Below are 27,398 nucleotides of genomic sequence, written 5' to 3'. Positions count from 1 at the left end.
ATGTGTAAATTGTACTGACGCAGAGAAAGAAGGTAAAAGATCAGTTTTACCACATAGTGAACACTGTAAAAAACTAAAAACTGTAGCGAAATTGCTTTTTGTTTCCAGATTCATGCTACATTTTATGCAATATTACATGGTGGAATAAGAAAGTACAATTGGTCCTGCAACAAACTAGCCCTCATACAGATATCTGAACATAGAAACTAAAAAGTCATGGCTCTAGGAAAGCAGAAAGTAAAAAGTGGAAACGCAAAAATGAAAAATTGCCATATCAGGAAGGGGTTAAAGATGGCTTATGATAAGATAGATAACATTGATCAACAACATTTAAACCCTCAATTGCTGCCGCCATGCTGATTCTAGGCCGCCTAAAAAAAAGTGGTGGCCTAGAATAAAGGCCATTAATGACAGCCTTAAAATAGCATATCGGTGGCCAATAAGGGGTTAACATTACATTTTTTTTATACAGTTTTCCATAAGTAAACTATAAAACGAAAACTATTAGTCAGTGAAAGGATGAAGTAAAATCAGAAATGTTTTATTTGCTCTGAAGAATAATGGTCAGATAGTCTAGAACGATGGTAATCCAGTGATACTGCTGTCTTGGCCTAGAAGACATATAAATGTAAAATGGAAGGCAGCACTGGAGGGTTAGCCTCATGAGCAGGCACTGCAGATGTCTATTCTGGTGGAGAATGTCCTGCTGATGGTAACAGGACATTTTGGGCGGCTCCTTAGATGGTTCTAAGCTGGGACCCTGAATTTAAAATACAACATATGAAACACATCAATAACCAGTAAAGTGAGTGAGAAAACATCAGACAGATGAAGATGCTAGAGAGGACTTCTTACCATAGGTTGTAGATGGAACGGGGAGCAGGGTCTTCCTTGATGGTGTCAGGTCAGTGGTGGTAAACTGAAGGGAGACAAATATAGAAATAAATCTTCAGTGGGTTAAAAGTGAAGCAAAACATGAAATAATTACTAGAAAGACTGATTTTAGGACTACTATAAATGTGTTGTACGTAATACGTATGGACCTCCTACCTGGGCCGCAATCCAAGCTTCTTGATGTTATCCTTGTTGTTTTATCTGAAGCAATGGCTTCTACATAAGGGGCATCTAGGGTTGCAACTGAGCCAAAGGGATATGCAGTCACGATGGTAAAGATGGGAGCAGGGAAGCGGTGTTACTGGCTCTCCTATGGCAAATTCCTCCATGCAGATGGTACAAGATGTTATATCATCGTCCTGGATAAAGGGGCGAGACTGGAGGTCTGCTATTCTGCATACCCTTCTCTGCACCCTTGTTTGTGGTCGTGGTTGGTGCTGTGGCACTGGCTGACTAGGGCCGGGCTCAGGAGCAGCTGGCACAGGAACAGAGGCTCTCCCTATCAATGTATTGGTTGTGGTCTGGGAGGTTACACCAACCGTAGCCCTGCTGCTTGGCCCGGCAATGGCCACTCCTGATGGTTGGGAGGGTCCAGCTGGTGATCGCGATAATGGCGATCGACTCCGCTGCCTGGTTTCCTCCACTCTGCCACGCCGTGGAGGATCTTGGCGTCTGCGTCGTCCTCTTCTTCCCTGGAGAGGCACTCGGGCTTCTTCATTCTGCCCTCTTTGGTGCCGTATTCCTCTTTCTATAGTCCTGGACCTTAATCTCAGAGGAATAAGGTAATATTCTAAAAGAAAATCATTGAAGTAATTACTAAGAGTTAAAGAAAGAAACCTTTAACTAAACCCAAAACTGTTCCTAAATGTGATTTTCTGCTGTAGATCCCATTACTGTCATCGACAAGCGGTAAAGTGCAGGATGATGAAACTCCCAGTTATTAGATTCACCTCATGGAAACGCATCCCACTTTGTAGAACCTTACCTTGATTTAGTAGGTGACTCATTGTCCACTGTCAAATAGTAAGAGGTGGAGGCAAATGGGACAATAAGAAGCCCCCAAATAAAAAAAGGAGTCCAAGCACAGGTGGTAAAGTGCCTGAGGACTGAAAGCTGATTGAAAATGTAGATCCGAGAATCTGAAAATGTATTGGAGCCAATGAAACTGTCAGCAGACGCGTCAACTCAAAATGGCAACGATATCAGCGTGAGCAGGGCATAAACACCTTCAGAATGATGATGTCACAATGAAGGACCGGAACACTGCATCACTGTGACATAACTGTATTCTAGAGGCCATGTGACTGGCACATGTATGTTCCATGTGCTGCTCCTCAGATTGTGACATCACTGTATTCTAGAGGCCATGTTGGCTGCATAATCTGTGATATCTGTACATTATGGCTGCCATGTTGTTTCCTGAAGCACAGAAAGTGATAATTCTCACTATATGGCACCATATATGTGGAACGTACACGGACGGTATCCGTGTTTTTTCGGTCTGCAATTTGTGGACCGCAAAACAATTACAGACGGTTGAATGTACTGATAGCTTCCAAGTGCCTGCAGCTTAAAAGCTTGTTGATTGGCTGCAGCATGTCAACAAGCTTTATTTAGCATCTGAGCAGGGACTTCTGCGGCATAGTTCGTGTTTGGGTTCAGGTGCCCGGACTCCACGATGTTCGGTATGAAACCTAACATTCCAGTTAAGGTTCGATTATCCCTACTAGAGAACTTAGAATCTGCATTGCTGAGCCTTGGTGTCAATAAGGTAACCTCCTGCCAAAATCTGCTAAGACTTTACTGCAGTGAGGCACACTGCTCACCCTTGGACACATCCTGGCCAGACATGTCTTCAAAACCCTGTTTCCCACAATGGACACTACAGCCACCATTACAAGTACTATTACCTGCCATAGATACTACTGGAATAAGCATGGGGGGAGACTCTGCTCTATCCTTCTCTCACTCTGCTGTACTGACAAGCTGACTTAGTAACTTGGCTTATTCTTTATGCTGCACTTCACACATTAGTCGGACTTATCTTCAGCCGAGGAACTAATCTCCTGGCTCCTGAGGCTTCTATGCTTCAGCCTCCCTGGCCAGCGGAGCTTAAGGCGCTCTGGCTGGCGTGGGCATGTCCAGCAGAGACGTGCACGTGCACATGCAGGGGTAAATTAAACTGGAACTAACTGGTCCCCACCCTTCCTGCAGGAAGTAGGACTAGCTCACTTCTCTCCAGAGGGGGGTTAGAATGGAGAGTAAGTTCCATTCTATCTAAGATATCGCTGCCGTGTTTGCTGCCACCTTCTGGTGAACCAGGTATATTACATGAACATGACAGTTGCATAAAGATATTAGGAATTCACATTGTGGAGGACCTGCAACAAAATACATAAGATGACACTGTGTTAGCCTATTAAAGACAGTAGCAGGGTGCAGGAGTGGAAACACCACTCTGGGGTGTTACATTATCATCTTAGGAACACCTCCAAAACCAACCCGAGTCACAACCTCAAGACAATCCTGAGTCTAGTGGTCAGGGCCGGAGTGTGAGTGATACCCACAGGCCAATATACACGTAGACTAGGTCTAGAATGTCAGGACACACTATGCAGTCTTATTACCGACTGAAGAATATAAAACAAACAGCCAACAGACAGATCAGACAAGGGAGAAGGGCTTGTCCGAGAATTTTAGTTATCTCCTACAACGCCTTTAAATCTAAAAGGGCAGATTTGTGCCTGGCTGACCTGTTGTATGTGCACTTGGCAGCTGAAGGCATCTGTGTTAGTTTTAATATATGAGATTAGTTTCTAGGAGCAATGGGGCGTTGCCATTGCACAGAGAGGCTTCACTTTCTCTGCAATTGCTGCTCCCTCTCCACTTTGATTGACAGGGGCAGATGTGATGACATTTTCACCTGCCTGGCCCTATCAATGAAAGTGGAGAGGTCATGACAGTTGCAGACAGGGCTGTGGAGTCGGTAGATAAATGCTCTGACTCCAACTCCTCTGTATAAATACGCAAATGTATTTTAAATATGCAAATGTATTTTATACATTCCTTGAAGGAAAGAAAGGCAACATACATGTCATTACCACAGAACTACTGGCTAGGAAGCTGCTGCCTTCTTCTTTGTGTGCTGATCTTCTGCTGAAGATAGGGCAGTGGGAGGATAGGGGAAGGGGCATTTATTTTAAAACATGATTTCCCCAGTAGAATCCCATAGTCATGTTTAAAGTTTAGGCTAACAATCTGAGTTTACAAGTTTTTATAGCCTTAGCTGAATGACGGCAGTTTTTCAAATGGTTTACAGCTTCAGTCTTGAACTATTGACTATCCATTCCCTTCACTTATACAAGTGTCTCTAGTCCTGCAAAAAACATATTTACTTAATCAGTTATCAGTGAGAGGCTAGGTTAACCATGGGCATTGCGTTCCCTGTAACAGCGGAACACAACACAATGGAAAGTATAAGTATTGCCGCTCCTTAACTGTGCGTTGCGTGCCATATAGTGAAGCATATGAAAAGCATGCTTCTTCATGGTCACTTAACGTGTTTGTTTTGCAGTAACGTGACGCACTGCATGCATTCGCCTTTATTCTTACAGTAGAGAAGTACCTTTATTTTTCGCAAAAGTGGGGAAAAATAGCAGTGAGTCTTAGGGGGGCGAATGCTGCGACCGTCCGGTGAATAGGCTGAGAGGGAGGAGGGGCTAGGGGCCGGCATCTGTTTCTGTAATGGCAGCGGGGCCCGGTGCAGTCACTGTATTCTACTACCCCGGGTCCCGCTCACTGTAGTATACGGTAATCCTATCTAACTTGTGGGTATTGTATTTCAATAATCTTAAATCTAGCACTGTACTACTTACTACTAACTTCTTGGCAGTCAGGAGGCCGGGTGGGCGCTCGTAGCGTAGCTCACTACGTCACACGCCTGCTCCGCCCACTTTATGAATGAAGGCAGGCATCGGGCTCCGCTGCCATTACAGAAACAGATGCTGGCCCCCATTCACTACACAGGGACACTGTTATGGGGGGGATCTGTGGATGACACATAAGATAAGATGCTATATATGTGTCATTCACAGCTGCCCCCATAACAGTGCCATCCACAGCTGCCCCCATAACAGTGCCATCCACAGATGCCCCCATAACAGTGTCATCCACAGACCACCATTAGTTCAAAACCCACCAAAAGCACACCTTTTGGTTCAAAATATTTTTTTTCTTATTTTCCTCCTCAAAAACCTAGGTGCGTCTTATAGGGTGAAAAATATGGTAATTAATTATAACTTTTTGTGAATTGGGACATTTAAAATTTCTTTTTTATTTATTTATTCCAATTTAAATCTAGTAGGAGTCGGTTCATTTTTTGCCGACTCTGACTCAAGGTACCCAAAATTGCCCCAGACTCCGACTCCTCGACTCCGACTCCACAGCCCTGGTTGCAGAGAGAGCAGAGCCTCCAGCTGGAATGGCAACACCCCTGTTGCTCCTAGAAGCTCATTTGCATATATGAAAACATAATTTTTCTCAGCAATGCGTGCACATATGAACATGGGACCAGCCCATATTCATTCAGGTGCCAAGCGCACATGCAACAGTTCAGCTAGTTTCTTAGATACAAATGTGCTGACAGATGCCCTTTAAATACATGACTAGAGATAAGTGAATTTCATATTTTGAAATTCGTTCACACTTCGTTTGTTGGTTAAAGGTGAATTACGTTATGGATTCTGTTACCACGGACCATAACGCAATTCTGTGACGGAATGCATAACGGAATGCCTTTAAAGGCATTCCGTTATTCATTCCGTCATAATAGAACACTATGGCCTGCATAACGGAAACGGGACGGATCCGTTTTGCAGGCCATAGACTTCTGATATGACGGAATGAACAACGGAATGTCTCTAAAGGCATTCCGTCATTGAATTGTGTTATGGTCTGTCGTAATGGAATCCATAACACAATTCTGCTTTTACCGCCAAACAAAGTGTGAACGAATTTGAAAATAAGAAATTCGCTCATCTCTATTCATGACCACCATTTTATTTTTAATGTTATCTTGCTTTTAGAGTTTAAAACTTGTTTTTCAGGCTACCTGCAGAACAATTTCCGAAACCTCTTCAACCACTTCCTTCCAACATTCCTGTTTGGGCGCGCCGTCTTAGGAATTGTGAGGTAAGCTGAGTTTGGTAAGATTGCAACATAATATTTAAGGTAATTTCTACAGTTTATAGACTACTCACAAAAAGTTAGGAAGATTTGGCTTGTGGGTGAAATTTCAGGATGAACCTAAAATACACTTAAACCTTTACAGGTGACCTTAAAGAGACACTGACAGGCCCAATAAGCATAATTATCTATATATATGCATGCACAGGTCTTCTAATGTGTATTAAAAACATATAAGTATAACCCCTGTCCACCTTATAAATACAGTAAACTCATGTTTTATAACCTGATGTAATATCTCTTCTTTCTGCCCAAGGGGCGGCGTTTCAGTTCACTTGCACCCAGCCAGCCTCGCCCCAACCGCCGTTTTGAAGCACCGCCCAGCTCATCAATATTCACTTCGCTGGGCGGCTTCTGCTGTCCCCGACGTTCTGAATTTTACAGAATTTTTTCCCATAAAACTATAGATCAATCTGCTCAGCTCCGCCTGCTCTATATCACGCAGTCTGCGGCTCAGCCGCCCAGCGAAGTGAATATTGATGAGCTGGGCGGCGGTTGGGGCGCTGGCTGGCTGGGCACAAGTGAAGCTGAAACGCTGCCCCTTGGGCAGAAAGAAGAGCGATTACATCAGGTTATAAAACATGAGTTTGCTGTATTTATAAGGATGGACAGGGGTTATACTTATATGTTTTTAATACACATTAGAAGACCTGTGCATGTGTGTGTGTGTATATATATATATATATATATATAATTATGCTTATTGGGCCTGCCAGTGTCCCTTTAATGTGACCTTCTCTAAACGTTTGAATGCACATTTCCAACTGTTCAATATTTCAGTACTTTTTGCACAACTTGTTGTTCTCTAACAAGGAGCTTAACAGCAAAATTCACAACAGGCGTTTGATCCATAAATCACCCAATACATTTCCTGCTTCAATTGCAATTGGTATTTAAACTGTCCTCCTCATCATGATGTCCACATTTTGACATGAGACCAAGACGACACCTAACAATTGATCAACAGTAGCTCGCCATGGCGAGGCTTCAAGCAGGATGTTCTCAGATCGAAGTGGCCACTGAGCTTAGAGTGTCACAGATTGTCATCAGCAGGTTGATACAGAGAGACTGGAAGAATGACAGAAAGGCATAGAAGTGGAGGTCCTTTGGCCACATCCCACACTGATCACTGCTTCATTGTGAACAATGCCCTGTGGAACCAGATAATGAATGCCACACAACTCCAGGCACATTTCATGGAGGTGAGAGGCACCCAAGTGTCATGTCAGACCATTCAAAACCGTTTACATCAGCATGGTCTTGCGTTCTAGACGAGCTGCAAGGGTACCTGACAACAGGCCTCATTGTCTTGCATGGGCCAAGGAGCATCTATGCTGGACGAGGGACCAGTGGGCCTCAGTGCTGTTAACTGATGAAAGTCAATTCACTCTGAGCAGAAACTATGTCTGCCAACGATGTTGGAGACGTCAAGGAGAGCGCATCAGCCACTGTTGTCACCAGATGAGCCTTTGGTGGTGGTGGAGTTACAGTGTGGGCAAGTGTGTCTAGTCAATACAGAAGTGCCCTACACTGTGTGAATGGTTCAGTGATGAGCCCATACTGCTTAAATAACATCATTAATCCAGTCATTGTGCCTCTGTATGAACAACACAGGCCTAATTTTATCTTAATGGATGACAAAGCGCCAGCGTATCAAAGTCGCATTATTAGAGAATGGCTGCTGGAGAGTGGTGTGCCTCAAATGGCCTGCAATTTCTCCAGACCTGAATCCCGTTGAAAACCTATGGGATCAGCTGAGTCGCTATGTAAAGGCTCGTAACGCTGTACCCCAGAGCCTCAATGACCTGAGGGCCGCCCTTCAAGAAGAGTGGGATGCCATAAGTTGAATTGTGAACAGCATGAGACATCGTTGTCAAGCTGTCATTGATGCTCAAGGCCACATGACAAGATTTTGAGACAGTGACATTTTTGTGGGGGTATACCCACCTCTGGTGTTGGCTTTTGTTTCAATAAACTGTTTGAGATGAGGAAATCACCATTGCATGCTTCTACTTAAATGTCCTAATTTCATGATATAATATCACTGTAGCGTGAACTTTTTACGTCTTTCATATATTTCACCTGAAATCCGAATATCCCTAATGTTTTGTGAGTAGTCTATGTATTTGTTGCATTTAGTATAGTATAACCTTTTCTCCAGTTTTGATACGTATCCCTGAAAGAATCTTTCTTTTTCCCCACAATTAGTGGCATCTTGTCTATGGGCTATGTCTGGTATTTCAGCTCAGTTCACTTGCACAGGAACAAACATGGTGCTGTTCCTGGGGAAAAAAGGAAACCCAAGCAGACATGATTTTTGTATAACGCCTTAAAAATTAGTTCAAAAGTACATTGTTATATTACAAGAATGACTGGTCAAATTACTTGACCTCATGTTTTTCTGTTGGCATTCTATTTTTCAGAAAATTGGAGATTCTTACCGTGGTTACTGTCTGAGTGAAGCTGAACTGATGAATATTTTAGGTCTTCACAAACAACACACAATGAGCGTGTGGGGAACCCGACAGTCCCCAAGCCCAGCCAAGCCAGCCACTCGGCTAATGTGGAAGTCACAGTATGTGCCATATGATGGAATCCCCTTTATTAATACGGGTATGTGATTCATCTCTGTAGGGGTTTTCTACATGTTTAGAGCTTTATGTGTTCACCCAATTGATTCTCTCCCTGTGGCAGTCAGTCAGGGTGAGAATACTGTTCCATCTACTCAAAAAGTGTGATTCAGGAAGTCTCTTCCTTCTGATTATGAAACATAATCTGGTGTCAGAGACCAAATGCTTATTCGTACATCAGGAATATGTCATAATGGGCATATGGTAAGGGGTTGACGTTATGAGCCAGCCCCTTGAAAGGGAACTTGTCACATTGAAAATGGTGTCTGAGCCGCAGACAGTGTGATATAGAGCAGGCGGAGCTGAGCAGATTGATCTATAGTTTTATGGGAAAAAATTCTGTAAAACGTAATGAATTCATTTATATCCATGCTCATTCTGGGCTTTGAAGTCAAGGAGGCAGTCCTATCAGTGACTGAAAGCCTTCCGTCTATGACTGAAAACACAGAGATAGCTGTCAATCTGCTGCCAGCGGATTAATTAGCATTTTCATAGTGACAAGTTCCCTTTAAATGTCTGGAAACTGGAAGAGGTGCGGTGCGCCGTAAAAATGGTCCCATTTAACCTCTTCCAGTTTGTGTTTACGGCCAGCGTCACCGGCTGCCACCCAGGCATACTGCAAGCTGTGTGGGATAGAAATACAGCCCATCATATAGCTACATAGTTAATACGGTTAAAAAAAGACAAACGTCCATCGAGTTCAACCAAGAGATAGGTGGGGACGTGAATCGCAGAAGGAAGTGAGACTCAGATTTCTGCACGTTTTCATAAGGATTTATGTTTTTTACTTTTAAGAATTCGTCTAAACCCTTTTTGAAACTGTCTACTGTTCCTGCTGTGACCACGTCCTGAGGAAGTCTATTTCACAGATTCACAGTTCTTACAGTAAAGAAGCTTTGACGTTTTTGACTTTTTCCTCTCCAATCAGAGGCAGTGCCCCCTTTTGAGCGCATTTTACATGGAACAGCTTTTCACCGTATTTTTCGTATGGCCCATTTATATACTTGTATAGGTCAATCATGTCCCCCCCCTTAGACGTCTCTTCTCAAGACTAAATAAATAAAATTATTTGAATCTTTATTCGTAACTAAGACCCTCCATGCCCCTTATCAGTTTAGTCGCTCTCCTTTGTACTTTTCCCAGCTGCAGTGCATCCTTTCTATGTACTGTTGCCCAGAAATGGACTGTGTATTCCAGATGAGGCTGCACCAGCGCTTTGTAAAGTGGTAATATTACATTCCTGCCCCGCGAGTCCATGCCCCATTTAATGCAGGACAATATCCTGGTGGCCTTAGAAGCAGCTGATTGACATTGTGTGCTGTAATTTAATCTACCATCTACAAGGACACCCAAATCCTTCTCTACAAGTGACTCTTCCAGTGCTACATCACCTAGAACATATGAAGCAGAGATTATTACTACCAAGATGCATAACTTTACATTTGTCCACATTGAACCTCATTTGCCAAGTTGATGCCCAATCACTCAGAGTGTTCAAGTCAGCTTGTAGTATATGGACATCTTCCATTGACCGTACAGTACTACACAGCTTAGTGTCATCTGCAAAAATAGATATGGTGCTATTAATCCCGTCCTCGATATCATTAATAAATAAATTAAATAATAAAGGGCCCAGCACTGAACCTTGGGGTACACCACTTATAACCTGGGACCATTTTTGAATAGGAATCATTGACCACAACTCTCTGGACACGGTCCTTTAGCCAGTTTTCATTCCAATTACAAACTATACTTTCCAAGCCTATAGACCTTACTTTACCTATTAAGCGTCTATGAGAGACAGTATCAAAAGCCTTTGCAAAATCCAGAAACACTACATCCACAGCCGCTCCTTTGTCCAGGCTACTACTCACCTCCTCAGGTTAGTCTGACAACTTCTGTCCTTGGTAAACCTATGCTGGTTATCACTTACAGTCCCATACTCCTGTATATAGTCCCTTAAGATTCCTTCAAACATTTTTCCCACAACAGAAGTTAAACTAACTGGGCTACAATTACCTGTGGAGGACCTTGATCCTTTTTTGAATATGGGCATCACATTTGCTTCGCGCCAGTCACTTGGCACTGTACCAGTCCCTAGAGAATCCTTAAAAATTATAAACAGGGGCACATCAATGACTGAACAGAGCTCTTTAAGCACTCTTGGGTGTGATCCACCTGGACTCAGAGTTTTGTACACATTTACTCTATTTAACTTCTCTTGGACCATATCTACAGTTAGCCAATTGAGTATATAAGGTGTTGTGTTTCACACAACATATAGAGATAGCGCATTACTTACGCTTACCTGATACATTTAAAGAGGTTGTCTCCTCTTAGACAATGGGGGCATATTGCTAGAATCCGCACCTGTATCGGAAACAGAGCCCCGCAAAGTGGTGGCTGGAGGACTCTGGTCTGGCCACCACCAAGCGCTCCCCCCCTACATTGAAGTGAATGGGAGCACACTGCGCATTACCGGCCATCGCTCCCATTCACTTTTATGGGCAGACATTTATTGGCAACCCCATAAAAATGAATGGAGGGTGGCTGCGCATGAACAGTGCGCCCTCCACTACTGTCTGAGATGAGACAACCCTTTTAATAATCCTGCACACGAGGCGCTGCCTCTGCATTCTTCTGTCTTCATTACCCTTAAATGTCTGGAGGTATACTTTAAATAAATCTCTTCCTTTTCTGTTGTCCTTGTAGGAAGCAGAGCAATTGTGATGGAATGTCAGTATGGACCAAGAAGGAAAGGATCACAGCCCAAGAAGAGTGGAGAAAGTGACAGCACTACTGGGCAGCTGTATAAAGCAACATGTCCAGCAAGGTCTGTATTCCCCAGCACTTAAAGGGACACTGACAGGCCCAATAAGCATATTTAGGTATATATATGACAGTACAGGTCTTATCAAGTGTATTAAAATCATCTAAGTATCCCCCCTGTCCACCTTATAAATACAGAAAACTAAAATTTTATAACCTGCTTGTCTCGTCTCCAATCTGCCCAAGGGGCGGCGTTTCATCTCAAATTGCGCCCAGCCAGCCACTCCCAACTGCCGTTCTGAAGCCCCGCCCAGCTCATCAATATTCACTTCGCTGGGCGGCGGCTACAACTCTCCCCGACTCATGTGCCCGGCGCATGCGCATAAAGCAGAGGCTGCAGCGGCCTCTAAGACACAGACTGGGTGTACGCAGGCGCGATGTGACCCCGGCCGGGCGCATGCGCTGAAGATTAGACGGAGGACGTGCCCAGAGGATTGAATTGGCCATGCGCAGGATCTTGAGTCGGGGAGAGTTGTAGCCGCCGCCCAGCGAAGTGAATATTGATGAGCTGGGCGGGGCTTCAGAACGGCAGTTGGGAGCGGCTGGCTGGGCGCAATTTGAGATGAAACGCCACTCCTTGGGCAGATTGGAGACGAGACAAGCAGGTTATAAAACTTTAGTTTTCGTTATTTATAAGGTGTACAGGGGGGATACTTAGGTGATTTTAATACACTTGATAAGACCTGTACTGTCATATATATACCTAAATATGCTTATTGGGCCTGTCAGTGTCCCTTTAAGCTGAACATACACGGTCAATAGCTGTCAGCTGAATGATCGTTAAACCAACAGCTATCTTTTTCCAACTCCCCCATACACATACACTTTAAATTCTGCTGAGTGTCTACATGTATTCAACGGGGAGAGGAAAAAGCTGTTGGTAGACACTTCTGCTAGTGGCTTATCTACAGGGAGCACAAAAAGATTGAGTAAATAAATATTTATTTTGCTCAATCCTTCTTCCCCCACCGTCATCTTTTGGGGGAAAGTCGGGAGCTCCCTATACACATTAGGTTGTCTGCCGAACCTGCTGTTCGTGTTGGGTTAGGCTGATAATACACTAAGAGAGAAAAAAGCCCTTTACGTCAAAGATCTGCAAAATACCAAAGTAAATTCTAATCAACTGTATGTATGACTTGCAGGTCATCTGTACACAAGAGTGTTGCAGAGAAGGATTGGTATGACTCTACATGTTGGGGTCAAAATGAACACTGATGTAATATCACTCACAAGTTGTGTTTAGGGCTTTGAGAGATATTCAGGTCATTAACATTCATCACCAGCAAACATGGAGTGAGTGATAAATGCTAGACTGGTGGGAGAGCAGCCTCAGTTGGGCGAGTGGCTATGCATGCTGTAGAGCACCTCCATTTGTCTATATGGGGTACAAAGAAATAATAGGTAAATTGATCAACAGCTTTGTGTCAGTTCTATGGATTTAAAAAGTTGCAAATTGCACAAAAGGAAGTTGTACAACAAAATATGGCTCACAAGATTGCACAAAAAAATATTCCCTTTTTACACCTTGCTTGCCAAAAATTGGAAAAGTTGGCATGGTTTACTGGGAGTTGATAAGGATAACTTTTTAGACAGATTTAGTGACCGTAAAGTAAGAAAATGGCACAGTTTTTGGTGCAAATCTACACCTGCTCCTAGCAGGCATATATATCATTTTATGACTTAGTCCAGCAAATGCCAGATTTCTTAAGAAGCAACCACCTTGTTATAAATTTTGCACAAATCACTTCAATTATCTTTTATTTTTTAGACTGGCATATGAAATGCCAATAAATGCTGTTTTTGTATCTGCCTTATTATAGAACCAATATGCACTGAATGGTCACTTTATTAGAGACACCTGCCCTTTCATGATTGGATCTACCCTGTATAGAATTTAGACGTATGACCCCCGAGTGAAACATAAAGTGAATTGAAAACATTTTCTGTGCATAAGTTTCACTGTGAATCCAGATTAGAATGGGAGAATTGAATGGTCTGAGCGACTTTCAATAAGGCATGGTCATCTGTGTTAGACTAGCCAGAGCCAGCATTTAAAAAACTGCCAAGCTTGTGGAGTTTTATTCATTCAACAATATTGAGCGTATACCAAGAATGGTGTGATCGAGGAAGAGGATCTTGTGGACATAAACAAAACGTCAGCTAATGGGGTCAGGGGAGGATGTCAAGAATTGTTCTGACAAATAGGTGATGCCAAGTCAAGCACATTCCAGCAGAATACAAAGCACATCGCATCATTCGTTAGCATGGATAGGCTATAACAGCAGTTCAAGTGCCCTTAAGGCTGTATTACATAGTCCAATGTGGCAGACGATTGTCAGGAGGGAAGCATTCCCTCCCGGCAATCACCCACTCGCTAGCAGAGGAGACAGCTGCTATTACATGCAGCGATCTCCACCGCAGCATGGGGATGAGCCATCGCTATGCCATTGCTTGTCCTCATGCTGTATAGTGGTTTGCTGGTGGCAGATCGTTATTAGACACCACAATCTGCCATCTGCAAATGATAATTTTTTAATGTGTCAAAAGATTTGGATTGCCCGGTGCTCGTTCATTGGGTAATCGACGGCAGTATTACACTGCCAGGTGATCGCTAATGAGCGTTCATGTGATTATCTGCCGAAAAATCGGGTAGTGAAATACAGACTTTACTGTCTAAGAGAAACAGAAAGGCAAGACTCCAGTGGGCAACAGAGCACAAAAACTGGATCACTGAGCAGTGCACATCTCCTGGTCAGATAAATCCAGATATATTATATAATGCTGATGGGAGAGTAAGAATTTGGTGCAAGCAGCATGAATCGATGAATCCTTCCTATCAGCCGTTCAGGCCAGTGCTGGTGGAGTAATGGTGTGAGGAATGATTTCTTGGCACACCCTGGGTCCTTTGATACCTGTGGATGGATGTTTGGACGGTAGGATTTTTGTGGCCATCCAATGTCATCCCTTCATAGCAGCTGTTTACTGTGTGGAAAAAGGAGGCTTTCAGAAGGACCGTACACCATGCCACAAGTCATGGGTTGGATCCAGGGACATAACAGCTTGCTTCCCTAGCCTTCACAGTCCTCAGATCTTAATCCTATAGAGCAGGCATGTCCAAACAGCGGCCCTCCAGCTGTTCCAAAACTACAACTCCCAGCATGCCTGGATAGCTTACAGCTATTAGAGCATGCTGGGAGTTGTAGTTTTGCAACAGCTGGAGGGCCGCAGTTTGGACATGCCTGCTATAGAGCATCTCTGGGACGAGCTGTTCTGCGCATGACCATACCTCTATCTAATTTGCAGAAATTGCAAGAAGTTATCCTGTCTGCATGGGTCATTATTCCTATGCAGTAATTTCAACACCTAGTAGAATGTATGCCATGACAAATTGCAGCAATTCTGAAGGCCAAAGAAAGTCCAACGCACAACTAGATGGGTGTCTCTAATAAGGTGGCCGTTCTGTTTATTTAGCTAATGAAAATAGTACTGTGTTCAGTTTGTAATGCTAAGTAAAATTACTCACAAAACTCTCTTTTTTTAGAATATACATAAAAAAAGTGAAGAAATTCCCTTCTTATCGAGTTCCTACAGATCCGAAGATTGACAAGAAATTGATCAAATTGGAACAAGAAAAAGCATTTAACTTATTAAAAAAGGATTTAGAAACAAGTGAGGGTGTTCTAAGGTACGCTAGCCATTGTATGTAAATGCCTGTCATAATTTATTTCGTACTTGCTGACAGCAATGTAAAATGCTAGTGGGCTGCAGCATGAATGTACCAGGAAAGCACAAGTGAAATTGTGTGCAAAATTATAGTAGGAAATGTTAAAATATCAAACTTTTCTCCTATCACAATATCAATACATTAGAGATTTTATGGAAGCAACATACAGTAGCTTGTTCTGCTATGCTGTTTACATAGCTCCTGTTTACTACAGTGGGAGTTGCGCAAGTGCCACGGAGTGCCAGCCCACATGGCTGTTTCTGTAAGCCCTGCCACCTGGGGCAGGCACTTAGTCCCATCTTGTTGTGGAAACGGCAAGATAGGACAATCCCTTTAAAGCCTGTCTGCTAGCATACATTACTGTATACTGTATTACTGTATACTCTATCGAGAAGCATATATCTGCGCCCAGAAAGTGGTTGTTGTTGTTCAAGTCTGTTAAGTTGCCTAGCTTTACCACCCATATTACAACCATATGGAGAAGAATTCAGGTATAAATACAAATGCCATGTGACTAGTTGCTCTTTATAAGACTTGTCAGTGACAAATACACAGTCCCATTATTTATGCCCTGTGAAACTCATTGGAGTACTGAATTTTTATGGGTCTCGTTAAAGGAACTAAATTCTGGGTTCCCATTCCATTGAACAAGTCATAATATGGCAAATATGTCAACAGGGAGCTATTCACATGGATAATATTAACATAAAAGTGCATTTGGAAAGTCTTCAGACCCCTTCACTGTTTTCACATTATTATGTTGCGGCATTGTGCTAAAATAATAAAAAAATAATCTAGTTTTCCCCCATCAATCTGAACTCAATACCCCATAATGAGAAAGTGAAAACAGAATTTTAGAAATCAAATGTACAGGTCCTTCTAAAAAAATTTGCATATTATGATAAAGTTCATTATTTTCTGTAATGTACTGATAAACATTAGACTTTCATATATTTTAGATTCATTACACACCAACTGAAGTAGTTCAAGCCTTTTATTGTTTTAATATTGATGATTTTGGCATACAGCTCATGAAAACCCAAAATTCCTATCTCAAAAAATTTAGCATATTTCATCCGACCAATAAAAGAAAAGTGTTTTTAATACAAAAAAAGTCAACCTTCAAATAATTATGTTCAGTTATGCACTCAATACTTGGTCGAGAATCCTTTTGCAGAAATGACTGCTTCAATGCGGCGTGGCATGGAGGCAATCAGCCTGTGGCACTGCTGAGGTGTTATGGAGGCCCAGGATGCTTCGATAGCGGCCTTAAGCTCATCCAGAGTGTTGGGTCTTGCGTCTCTCAACTTTCTCTTCCAATATCTCACAGATTCTCTATGGGGTTCAGGTCAGGAGAGTTGGCAGGCCAATTGAGCACAGTAATACCATGGTCAGTAAACCATTTACCAGTGGTTTTGGCACTGTGAGCAGGTGCCAGGTCGTGCTGAAAAATGAAATCTTCATCTCCACAAAGCTTTTCAGCAGCTGGAAGGATGAAGTGCTCCAAAATCTCCTGATAGCTAGCTGCATTGACCCTGCCCTTGATAAAACACAGTGGACCAACACCAGCAGGACATGGCACCCCAGACCATCACTGACTGTGGGTACTTGACACTGGACTTCAGGCATTTTAGCATTTCCCTCTCCGCAGTCTTCCTCCAGACTCTGGCACCTTGATTTCCGAATGACATGCAAAATTTGCTTTCATCCGAAAAAAGTACTTTGGACCACTGAGCAACAGTCCAGTGCTGCTTCTCTGTAGCCCAGGTCAGGCGCTTCTGCTGCTGTTTCTGGTTCAAAAGTGGCTTGACCTGGGGAATGCGGCACCTGTAGCCCATTTCCTGCACACGCCTGTACACGGTGGCTCTGGATGTTTCTACTCCAGACTCAGTCCACTGCTTCCGCAGGTCCCCCAAGGTCTGGAATCGGTCCTTCTCCACAATCTTCCTCAGGGTCCAGTCACCTCTTCTCGTTGTGCAGCGTTTTCTGCCACACTTTTTCCTTCCCACAGACTTCCCACTGAGGTGCCTTGATACAGCACTCTGGGAACAGCCTATTCGTTCAGAAATTTCTTTCTGTGTCTTACCCTCTTGCTTAAGGGTGTCAATGATGGCCTTCTGGACAGCAGTCAGGTCGGCAGTCTTACCCATGATTGCAGTTTTGAGTAATGAACCAGGCTGGGAGTTTTTAAAAGCCTCAGGAATCTTTTGCAGGTGTTTAGAGTTAATTAGTTGATTCAGATGATTAGGTTAATAGCTTGTTTAGAGAACCTTTTCATGATATGCTAATTTTTTTTGATAGGAATTTTGGGTTTTCATGAGCTGAATGCCAAAATCATCAATATTAAAACAATAAAAGGCTTGAACTACTTCAGTTGTGTGTAATGAATCTAAAATATATGAAAGTCTAATGTTTATCAGTACATTACAGAAAATAATGAACTTTATCACAATATGCTAATTGTTTTAGAAGGACCTGTATTAAAAAGGAACAACTACAATTTCGCCTGGACATGTGTTCAGACCCCTTACTAAGGGACACTTGAAATATAGCTCTGGGAACCTCCCATTTCTCTTTCGCATCTTTGAGATGTTTGACACCTTGATTGGAGTCTACCTGAGGTAAATTTAGTTGATTGGACATGATTTTGAAAGATACGCCCCTGTCAATATAAGGTCTCACAGCTGACGATGCATATCAGAACCATGAGGAGAAAGGAACTGCCTGTAGAGATCAGAGACAGGATTGTGTAGAGGCACAGATCTAAAGAAGGGTAAAACAAAAAAAAAAAACATTCTGCTGCACTGAAAGAGCACAGTGGTCATCATAATTCTTAGATGGAGAAGTTTGGAACAACCAGGACACTACTTAAAGCTGGGGGAGAAGGGCCTTGGTAAGAGAGGTGACCAAGAATCTAAAAGTCAATTTGGCTGAGCTCTAAAGATGTGTGCAAATGGGAGAAACTTCCAGACGATCAACCATCACTGCAGCACTCCACCTGCTACCTGGTCCTCTGGTGGTCCCTTTTGCTTGGATCGACCACCAGAGGACACAGGCAGCTCAGTAAAGTAGCACCAAACACCACACTACACCCCCCCCCCCCCCCGGGTCACTTATTAACCCCTGATCACCCCATATAGACTCCCTGATCACCCCCCTGTCATTGATCACCCCCCTGTTAGGCTCCATTCAGATGTCCATATGTGTTTTACGGATCCACGGATCCATGGATCGGATCCGCAAAACGCATACGGACGTCTGAATGGAGCCTTACAGGGGGGTGATCAATGACAGAGGGGTGATCACCCCATATAGACTCCCTGATCACCCCCCCTGTAAGTCTCCATTTAGACATTTTTTTGGGCACAAGTTAGCGGAAATTGTTTTTTTTTGTTTTTTCTTACAACGTCTCATATTCCACTAACTTGTATCAAAAAATAAAATCTCACATGAACTCATACCATCCCCCTCACGGAATCCAAATGCGTAAACATTTTTAGACATTTATATTCCAGACTTCTTCTCTCGCTTTAGGGCCCCTAAAATGCCAGGGCAGTATAAATACCCCACATGTGACCCCATTTCAGAAAGAAGACACCCCAAGGTATTTGCTGAGGGGCATATTGAGTCCATGAAAGATTTAACTTTTTGCCCCAAGTTAGCGGAAAGGGAGACTTTGTGAGAAAAAACTAAAAAAAATATCAATTTCCACTAACTTGTGCCCAAAAAAAAATCTTCTCTGAACTCACCATGCCCCTCATTGAATACCTTGGGGTGTCTTCTTTCCAAAATGGGGTTACATGTGGGGTATTTATACTGCCCTGGCATTTTAGAGGGGCCCTAAAGCGTGAGAAGAAGTCTGGAATCCAAATGTCTAAAAATGCCCTCCTAAAAGGAATTTGGGCCCCTTTGCGCATGTAGGCTGCAAAAAAGTGTCACACATGTGGTATCGCCGTACTCTTGCCGAGAAGTTGGGCAATGTGTTTTGGGGTGTCTTTTTACATATACTCATGCTGGGTGAGATAAATATCTTGGTCAAATGCCAACTTTGTATAAAACATGGGAAAAGTTGTCTTTTGCCAAGATATTTCTCTCACCCAGCATGGGTATATGTAAAATGACACCCCAAAACACATTGCCCAACTTCTCCTGAGTACGGCGATACCACACGTGTGACACTTTTTTGCAGCCAAGCTGGGCAAAGGGGCCACATTCCAAAGAGCACCTTTAGGGTTTCACAGGTCATTTTTTACACATTTTGATTTCAAACTTTTTAGGGCCCCTAAAAAGCCAGGGCAGTATAACTACCCCACAAGTGACCCCATTTTGGAAAGAAGACACCCCAAGGTATTCCGTGAGGGGCATGGCGAGTTCCTAGAATTTTTTATTTTTTGTCACAAGTTAGCGGAAAATGATGATTTTATTTTTATTTTTTTCTTACAAAGTCTCATATTCCACTAACATTTGACAAAAAAAATAAAAATTCTAGGAACTCGCCATGCCCCTCACGGAATACCTTGGGGTGTCTTCTTTCCAAAATGGGGTCACTTGTGGGGTAGTTATACTGTTCTGGCAATTTAGGGGCCCAAATGTGTGAGAAGTAGTTTGAAATCAAAATGTGTAAAAAAAAAAAAAAAAAAGCCCTGTGAAATCCTAAATGTGCTCTTTGGAATGTGGGCCCCTTTGCCCACCTAGGCTGCAAAAAAGTGTCACACATGTGGTATCGCCGTACTCAGGAGAAGTTGGGCAATGTGTTTTGGGGTGCCATCTTACATATACCCATGCTAGGTGAGAGAAATATCTCGGCAAAAGACTACTTTTCCAATTTATTTTATACAAAGTTGGCATTTGACCAAGATATTTTTCTCACCCAGCATGGGTATATGTAAAATGACACCCCAAAACACATTGCCCAACTTCTCCTGAGTACAGCGATACCACATGTGTGACACTTTTTTGCAGCCAAGGTGGGCAAAGGGGCCCACATTCCAAAGAGCACCTTTAGGATTTCACAGGGCATTTTTTTACACATTTTGATTTCAAACTACTTCTCACGCATTAGGGCCCCTAAAAAGCCAGGGCAGTATAACTACCCCACAAGTGACCGCATTTTGGAAAGAAGACACCCCAAGGTATTTCGTGATGGGCATAGTGAGTTCATGGAAGTTTTTATTTTTTGTCACAAGTTAGTGGAATATGAGACTTTGTAAGAAAAAAATAAATAAATAAATAAATCATCATATTCTGCTAACTTGTGACAAAAAATAAAAAGTTCTATGAACTCACTATGCCCATCAGCAAATACCTTAGGGTGTCTACTTTCCGAAATGGGGTCATTTGTGGGGTTTTTCTACTGTCTGGGCATTGTAGAACCTCAGGAATCATGACAGGTGCTCAGAAAGTCAGAGCTGCTTCAAAAAGCGGAAATTCACATTTTTATACGATAGTTTGTAAACGCTATAACTTTTACCCAAACCATTTTTTTTACCCAAACATTTTTTTTTATCAAAGACATGTAGAACAATACATTTAGAGAAAAATTTATATATAGACGTCGTTTAAAAATAAAAAAATGAAACTGAAAGTGAAAAGTTTTAGATGAGAAAATCACCATACATGCTTCTACTTAAATGCCCTACATTCATAACATAATATATTCGTAATATATGACATGATATAATATCACTGTAGCGTAAACTTTTTACGTTTTCCATAAATTTCACCCGAAAGCCAAATATCCCTAACTTTTTGTAATGTAGAGTAGTGTATGAATAAGGTCAGAGTGGGAAGTGACTTCCCTAAAGACATTTATTGTAATAAACTTCATTTTTGCTGCTTTGATGACTCACTCAAACAAAACAAAGGTAACATGAGTGTCATGTATTAGTGACCCGCAGAGCTATACAGGGGAGTGCAGAATTATTAGGCAAGTTGTATTTTTGAGGATTAATTTTATTATTGAACAACAACCATGTTCTCAATGAACCCAAAAAACTCATTAATATCAAATCGGAATATTTTTGGAAGTAGTTTTTAGTTTGTTTTTAGTTTTAGCTATTTTAGGGGGATATCTGTCTGTGCAGGTGACTATTACTGTGCATAATTATTAGGCAACTTAACAAAAAACAAATATATACCCATTTCAATTATTTATTTTTACCAGTGAAACCAATATAACATCTCAACATTCACAAATATACATTTCTGACATTCAAAAACAAAACAAAAACAAATCAGTGACCAATATAGGCACCTTTCTTTGCAAGGACACTCAAAAGCCTGCCATCCATGGATTCTGTCAGTGTTTTGATCTGTTCACCATCAACATTGCGTGCAGCAGCAACCACAGCCTCCCAGACACTGTTCAGAGAGGTGTACTGTTTTCCCTCCTTGTAAATCTCACATTTGATGATGGACCACAGGTTCTCAATGGTGTTCAGATCAGGTGAACAAGGAGGCCATGTCATTAGTTTTTCTTCTTTTATACCCTTTCTTGCCAGCCACGCTGTGGAGTACTTGGACACGTGTGATGGAGCATTGTCCTGCATGAAAATCATGTTTTTCTTGAAGGATGCAGACTTCTTCCTGTACCACTGCTTGAAGAAGGTGTCTTCCAGAAACTGGGAGTTGAGCTTGACTCCATCCTCAACCCGAAAAGGCCCCACAAGCTCATCTTTGATGATACCAGCCCAAACCAGTACTCCACCTCCACCTTGCTGGCATCTGAGTCGGACTGGAGCTCTCTGCCCTTTACCAATCCAGCCACGGGCCCATCCATCTGGCCCATCAAGACTCACTCTCATTTCATCAGTCCATAAAACCTTAGAAAAATCAGTCTTGAGACAACTTTTTCTGGTTAAAGGGGTGCCTCTGGATAGATCATCAGCATCTGATCGGCGGGGGTCCTGGGTGTCGGAGAAGGCAGCAGCGCTCCAGCAGCGGCGCGGCCTTCTCACTGTTTGGCCCAGTGACATCACAACTAGTATCAACTGGCCTGGGCGCGGCTAGGCTCTGTTCTCCAGGCCAGTCGATACTAGTCGTGATGTCACTGGGCCAGCGGTAAAAAGTGAGAAGGCCATGGCGCTGCTGGAGCGCCGCTGCCTTCTCAAACAGCTGATCGGCGGGGGTCCCGGGTGTCGAACCCCTGCCAGTCAGATGCTGATTATCTATTGAGAGGATAGATCATCAGTTAAAACAAACTGCAGAACCCCTTTAAAACATTCTTTGTCATAAAATATCATGGTTTCATTAACCATTGTTTTTCTTCCTCTTTGTGGTCTGTTCTTTCATGCAGATGGTATGTCCAGCTACCCGATCAGGAGGCACATCAGTATCACAATCTGGATCCAGGTTGTTTCTCTTCTTCACCCACTTCATGTCAGCCACCAAATGAGGAAGAGGAAGAGATGATTTGTGAGGAGAATTCTGCCCTCTCCTCTCGTCTGCATCCTTCCGTGGCTGATAGAATCCGGGAACTGGTATCCCAAGGCATTGATGAGGTTTATGCTGTCAGGAAACAGCTGAGGTAAAGAAACCACTACAACTACTGCATGTATTGGACACCATCAAATTGAACATGGATCTATCCAACGTATTAAGTTGCTATTACATTTCTGTTTCTTTTAGTTTACTACACTGTTACTTGTAATTGATATTGTGTTCGTACACATTTGCAATGATTTCTAGATCAGGTACCAAATATATTTACATACTGCATACCAAGCAATGTAATTTTCAGTAGGAAATCCTCTGAGATTGTCATATATATATATTATTGCCTATTACTCTCTTCACATTAGGAAATTTGTGGAACGGGAGCTCTTCAAACCAGATGAAATTCCAGAACGGCATAATTTGTCTTACTTCCCTACAGTAAATGACCTGAGGAACCACATCCATGAAGCACTAAAAGCACTAGGAAATGGAGAGCTCATCTATGAACAGGAAGCTATTCCAAGAGCAGTAAGAGATGACAAGATATTAATGTCATAGTATTCTATGGGGATTATTAGCAAATATTTTTTAATCTCAAATATAGTGGATGGTGGCGTATACACACAAAGGAAAGCTAACAGTACAGAACATTGTAGACTAAATAGCTCTGCTTCCATCTAAGAAATACAATTGCTTCAATAATGTCTTTATGTGCCAATGTGAAAATGTGATCGTTATATCAGAATCCAATTGTGAAAACAGCTGACTACTCTCAGGTGCTACAATGGAAGAGATTTACACACAGAGTGGGATCTATCATGTGTATGCAGGTTAGCTGATGGTCACCTGCAGACAACCCAGATCCCGTATCAAAACTGTGAGCTAAGTTGTTTGAGAACCCAAGGTGCAGAAGTGCCCCAGGAGTGCATGAACTCAATGGAGGAGGGAGCCCACTAACTGATGGCACATTTGCACACAATTCACTTTCTCACAGTTAAGAGTACACTCACCTCTCTTTTCTCTGGCCTTCTGGCTGGGTAAGACGAGGAATTTGTATACATCCTGCTGAATGTTCAGGCTGTAATGGCAGACATTCACTTTATTTAATTCTATTGTCACTATGTGTTCACTTTTCACATTGTCACAAAGATTTACAGGGTGCAGCGCCCTTATGGGCTACCCCCTGAGATGTAAGGGTGTATGACCATCAGGTTCCTCACCCCTCTGCAACCCCTTGGCTTCCCCCTTCGGTTTTTGGCTTCCCCCTTCGGGAATGTGGGGGCAGATCTCAACTGAGGCTCCTGGCCAACACCTGAAGTGGCAGCCTAGGTGAAAGATGGAGCACGACTGTCTCTTTCTTGGCCTCGGCTGAGGTTGGTCACTTGTCCCAGACTCTCACTGGGCCATCTGGCTCGGAACAATGGGGATTGGTTTATAGGGTCCTTCCCTTGTGAAGAGGGCTTGTGATAGTCTGCATGCTTGTGTGGCATTTTTTGTGTGGCACGCTGCCCTTTGTATCCACATGCATGAAGAAAGTCACGTCGCTCAAGAAAAAGAAAAAAAAAATTCCCTCTGACTTCTACTCTATATTTGAGCTGAACACCAGAACAGGTAGTGAAATTGGATTTTTTGTACTCACCGTAAAATCCTTTTCTCGTAGTAGGCATTGGAGGACACAGCACCATGGGTATATGTCCAACTACCACTAGGAGGCGACACTAGACATAAAAAAGTGTTGGCTCCTCCCTGTTGGGCTATACCCTCTCCACATCTCCACAGACACTAGGCAGATCAGTTTGTACCAAAAGCAGTAGGAGAGAGAAAAAAGGCAAGGAACCAACAACTCCCGTACCGGGAAAGATCAAAAATAGGGTGGGATCTGTGTCCACCAATGCTTACTACGAGAAAAGGATTTTACGGTGAGTACAAAAAATCAAATTTTCTCGTGCATGGCATTGGGGGACACAGCACCATGGGACGTCCCAAAGCAGTCCCAGAGGGTGGGAAAAGAACAGCCATGCCACCTGTTGGGCATACAGGTGCGGAAGAACCATGTAACCCAACAGAAGAAGGCACGGAATAGGCAGAAGCCACATAACCGGGAAAAAACCCCAAGGAAGCCACAGTGACGACTGCCAGCACCCCAGGACAAATACCTGGGAGAACGACCCAAATGCAAGGAGAAGGCAAAGGGGAAAACCGAGCTCAGCTGAAGGCTGGAGAGAAAGTAGGACAGCATCGCGTATTGGAGCCAAATAACATCCCAATAGTCTCAGGTGAAGCACAAACACCCTGAGGCCAACCCCTGACGGGCCAGGGGCATGGAATCACTGAAGGCCAAGCGAGTGAGGGAAACCATAGCAAGGCTCACATGTGAAGGGAGCAGATCTCCCCTCGCCGTAAAGGAGGTGAAGAAGTTAAGCGCCCTATTGAAAAGAAAAAATCCCAAAGGCGCTAAGGGAAACCGCCAACCCTTGAAAGGAAGGGGGTTGTAAGTAAAAACCAGAAGAACAGAAAAGATAAGACCTGCATCCCCAAACTAGGGGACGAGGAACAGGCCTTTGAAAACAAAATATCGCTGAGAAGCGCAAGACCGGAGAAACTCCGGCCAAATGAAGTATTAGGGAAAAAAGGGGACCAGATACAGGCCCAGGAAATCTCAGCAGGGGCACACTGGAGTGAGGGAAGCCATAGCAAGGCTCACATATGAAGGGAGCAGGACTCCCCCCACCGCGATACAGGTGATGAAGAGAAGTGTCCTATTGAAAGGTGAAAACCCCAAAGGCGCTAAGGGAAACCGCCAACCCTTGGAAAGGGAGAGGGTTGCAAGTAAAGGCCAGGAAAAAAGATAAGATAAGATAATCCCTGCATCCCAAAACAGGAGACGAGGAACGAGCCTCTGAACACAAAATATCGCTGAGAAGCGCAAGCCTGGAGAAACTCCGGCCAAATTAAGTATTAGGGAGATGCAGGCCCAGGAAACTCAGACGGGACACACTGGACTGAGAGACATGGGAGGAGAAGGAGAGCGCTCCCAACAAACTAAGGAGGAAGGTTCTACATACAGGAGGAAGTCCCTCCCGAAGGAGACCATAAGGTGTAAATGCAGACCGTAGCACTAAACCACTCAACACCAGGTACTTGACTTGGGAGGATGGGAAGATAGACACAAATCCCAAGAGGTCCACAAGGCCATTGGAACCCGCAAGGGGAACAATCAACCCAGAATATCCAAGAAAAAATGAAAGGAACCATCATATGGGAAGGATTTGGCCATGGACAACTAGCCATTCAAAGAATAGTGGCTAGCAAACTGCAAACATTGTCCTTGGGTTGTACCACTAAAAACAACAGACACCCATATTCATAAGGAATGGCGAAGTCGCCATAAAAGAAATGGGAGTGACTACACAAAATGTAGAAACCAGCTGCGACCGACATACAGAAGACTCCCCGGGGGAGAAAGCACCAGACTGGCGCAGACAATAGCAAGGTCCCAGGGGACTGCCCTCTGTTAGACAGTACAATTAAACAGAGAATATAAGGGTACACCCGGACCCAGATGGAACTACGGAACCTTGTCCTATGCCAGAGCAATCAGCAGAAAATTCACCTACCAGGCAGATGTGTGGCGCTCAGTGGCTCTGTCCCTAACTCATCAGGGAGGACGTCCAGCGAGGGAGGAAACCAGAGATGGCCAAAAACTGCTGCAGCGGCCGGTGCAGAACAAGCTACGCACCCCAACACGGAGAAGGTACAGATGACTGTACTCCACCAGGAATGGTCCGCCCTGTAATAGAAAACAATGCGGGTACTCCTTTATAACATGGGGAACGCGGAGTGCAGCAGACAGTAGTATTTGATAGGGATGGCAGGAGCAACCCTAGCACAAAAGCCAACAACCACCTGGCCATGGTGTAGGGAGCGTGGTTGTATGTGGACCACCCATCAGATCAGATCAGTCCTATACTGGGAACACCAGAAATAGCAATAGACCGACAAGGTGGAGGAGGGGGTTGGGCTGGCCCACCCCTGCCAGATATGGTTACCGTGTACATGCTGAAACAGGATGGCCGTTGTGGACAGTGCCTTGAGAAGTAAAAGGAGCACGACAGTAACGGAGTGGCAGATGTATGGAAAAACCAAAAAGGGAAGTAACCAACATCCGCAGCACAGATTAGAGCCCAGGGAAGGAAACACCCAGTAATACAGAAACTATATGGGCCACAGATTGCACGTTAGGGCCCAACATGTGGGTACTAAAAATACACGCCTAAAACCGAGGTAAAGTGGCTGTATGTTTCACTCTAAGGAGGGTGGAAACAAAGCCACAGCATCTGGGAAAGCGACTGCATTTGGAGGGAGCAGGTCCTCAACCTGTAAGGTAGGAATACGGCTGTGTAGTGTAGAGATGCGACCAGAGAGGTGCAATGGTACGGCATCTGGAGATGGTAGAGGTACTAGATTTAAGATTAGAGCGATGTGGCCACATGGAGCACCTTAGGACCAGAGAAGTGCAACGGCTGCCCCTTAGCAAAGGTACCTATAGTCCGCTTGGGAAGGGGAAAATAGGCCCGCACAGTACGACAAAGAACGACAGGTGCACACCACAATTAAGTAAGTGCAATGGCAACTGAAGGAGG

The 27,398-nt window shown here is 43.5% G+C and overlaps 1 protein-coding gene across 1 annotated transcript in view; it reads left to right on the top strand.

Annotated features, from left to right (window-relative positions):
• Positions 1-27,398, top strand: part of CARF (calcium responsive transcription factor) — a 68,881-nt gene that overhangs the window by 23,535 nt on the left and 17,948 nt on the right. The window contains exons 6-11 of the mRNA XM_044305022.1: positions 6,000-6,084; positions 8,562-8,751; positions 11,481-11,601; positions 15,139-15,282; positions 22,616-22,846; positions 23,121-23,283. Coding sequence (XP_044160957.1) covers positions 6,000-6,084; positions 8,562-8,751; positions 11,481-11,601; positions 15,139-15,282; positions 22,616-22,846; positions 23,121-23,283 — 934 coding nt within the window. The remainder of the gene's footprint in view (positions 1-5,999; positions 6,085-8,561; positions 8,752-11,480; positions 11,602-15,138; positions 15,283-22,615; positions 22,847-23,120; positions 23,284-27,398) is intronic.

The sequence above is a fragment of the Bufo gargarizans genome, chromosome 8 (genome assembly GCF_014858855.1).
Source record: "Bufo gargarizans isolate SCDJY-AF-19 chromosome 8, ASM1485885v1, whole genome shotgun sequence".
NCBI classification, from domain to species: Eukaryota; Metazoa; Chordata; class Amphibia; order Anura; family Bufonidae; genus Bufo; species Bufo gargarizans.
The sequence above is the reverse complement of the archived record's forward strand: the minus strand, read 5'-3'. Positions and strand labels throughout refer to the sequence as shown.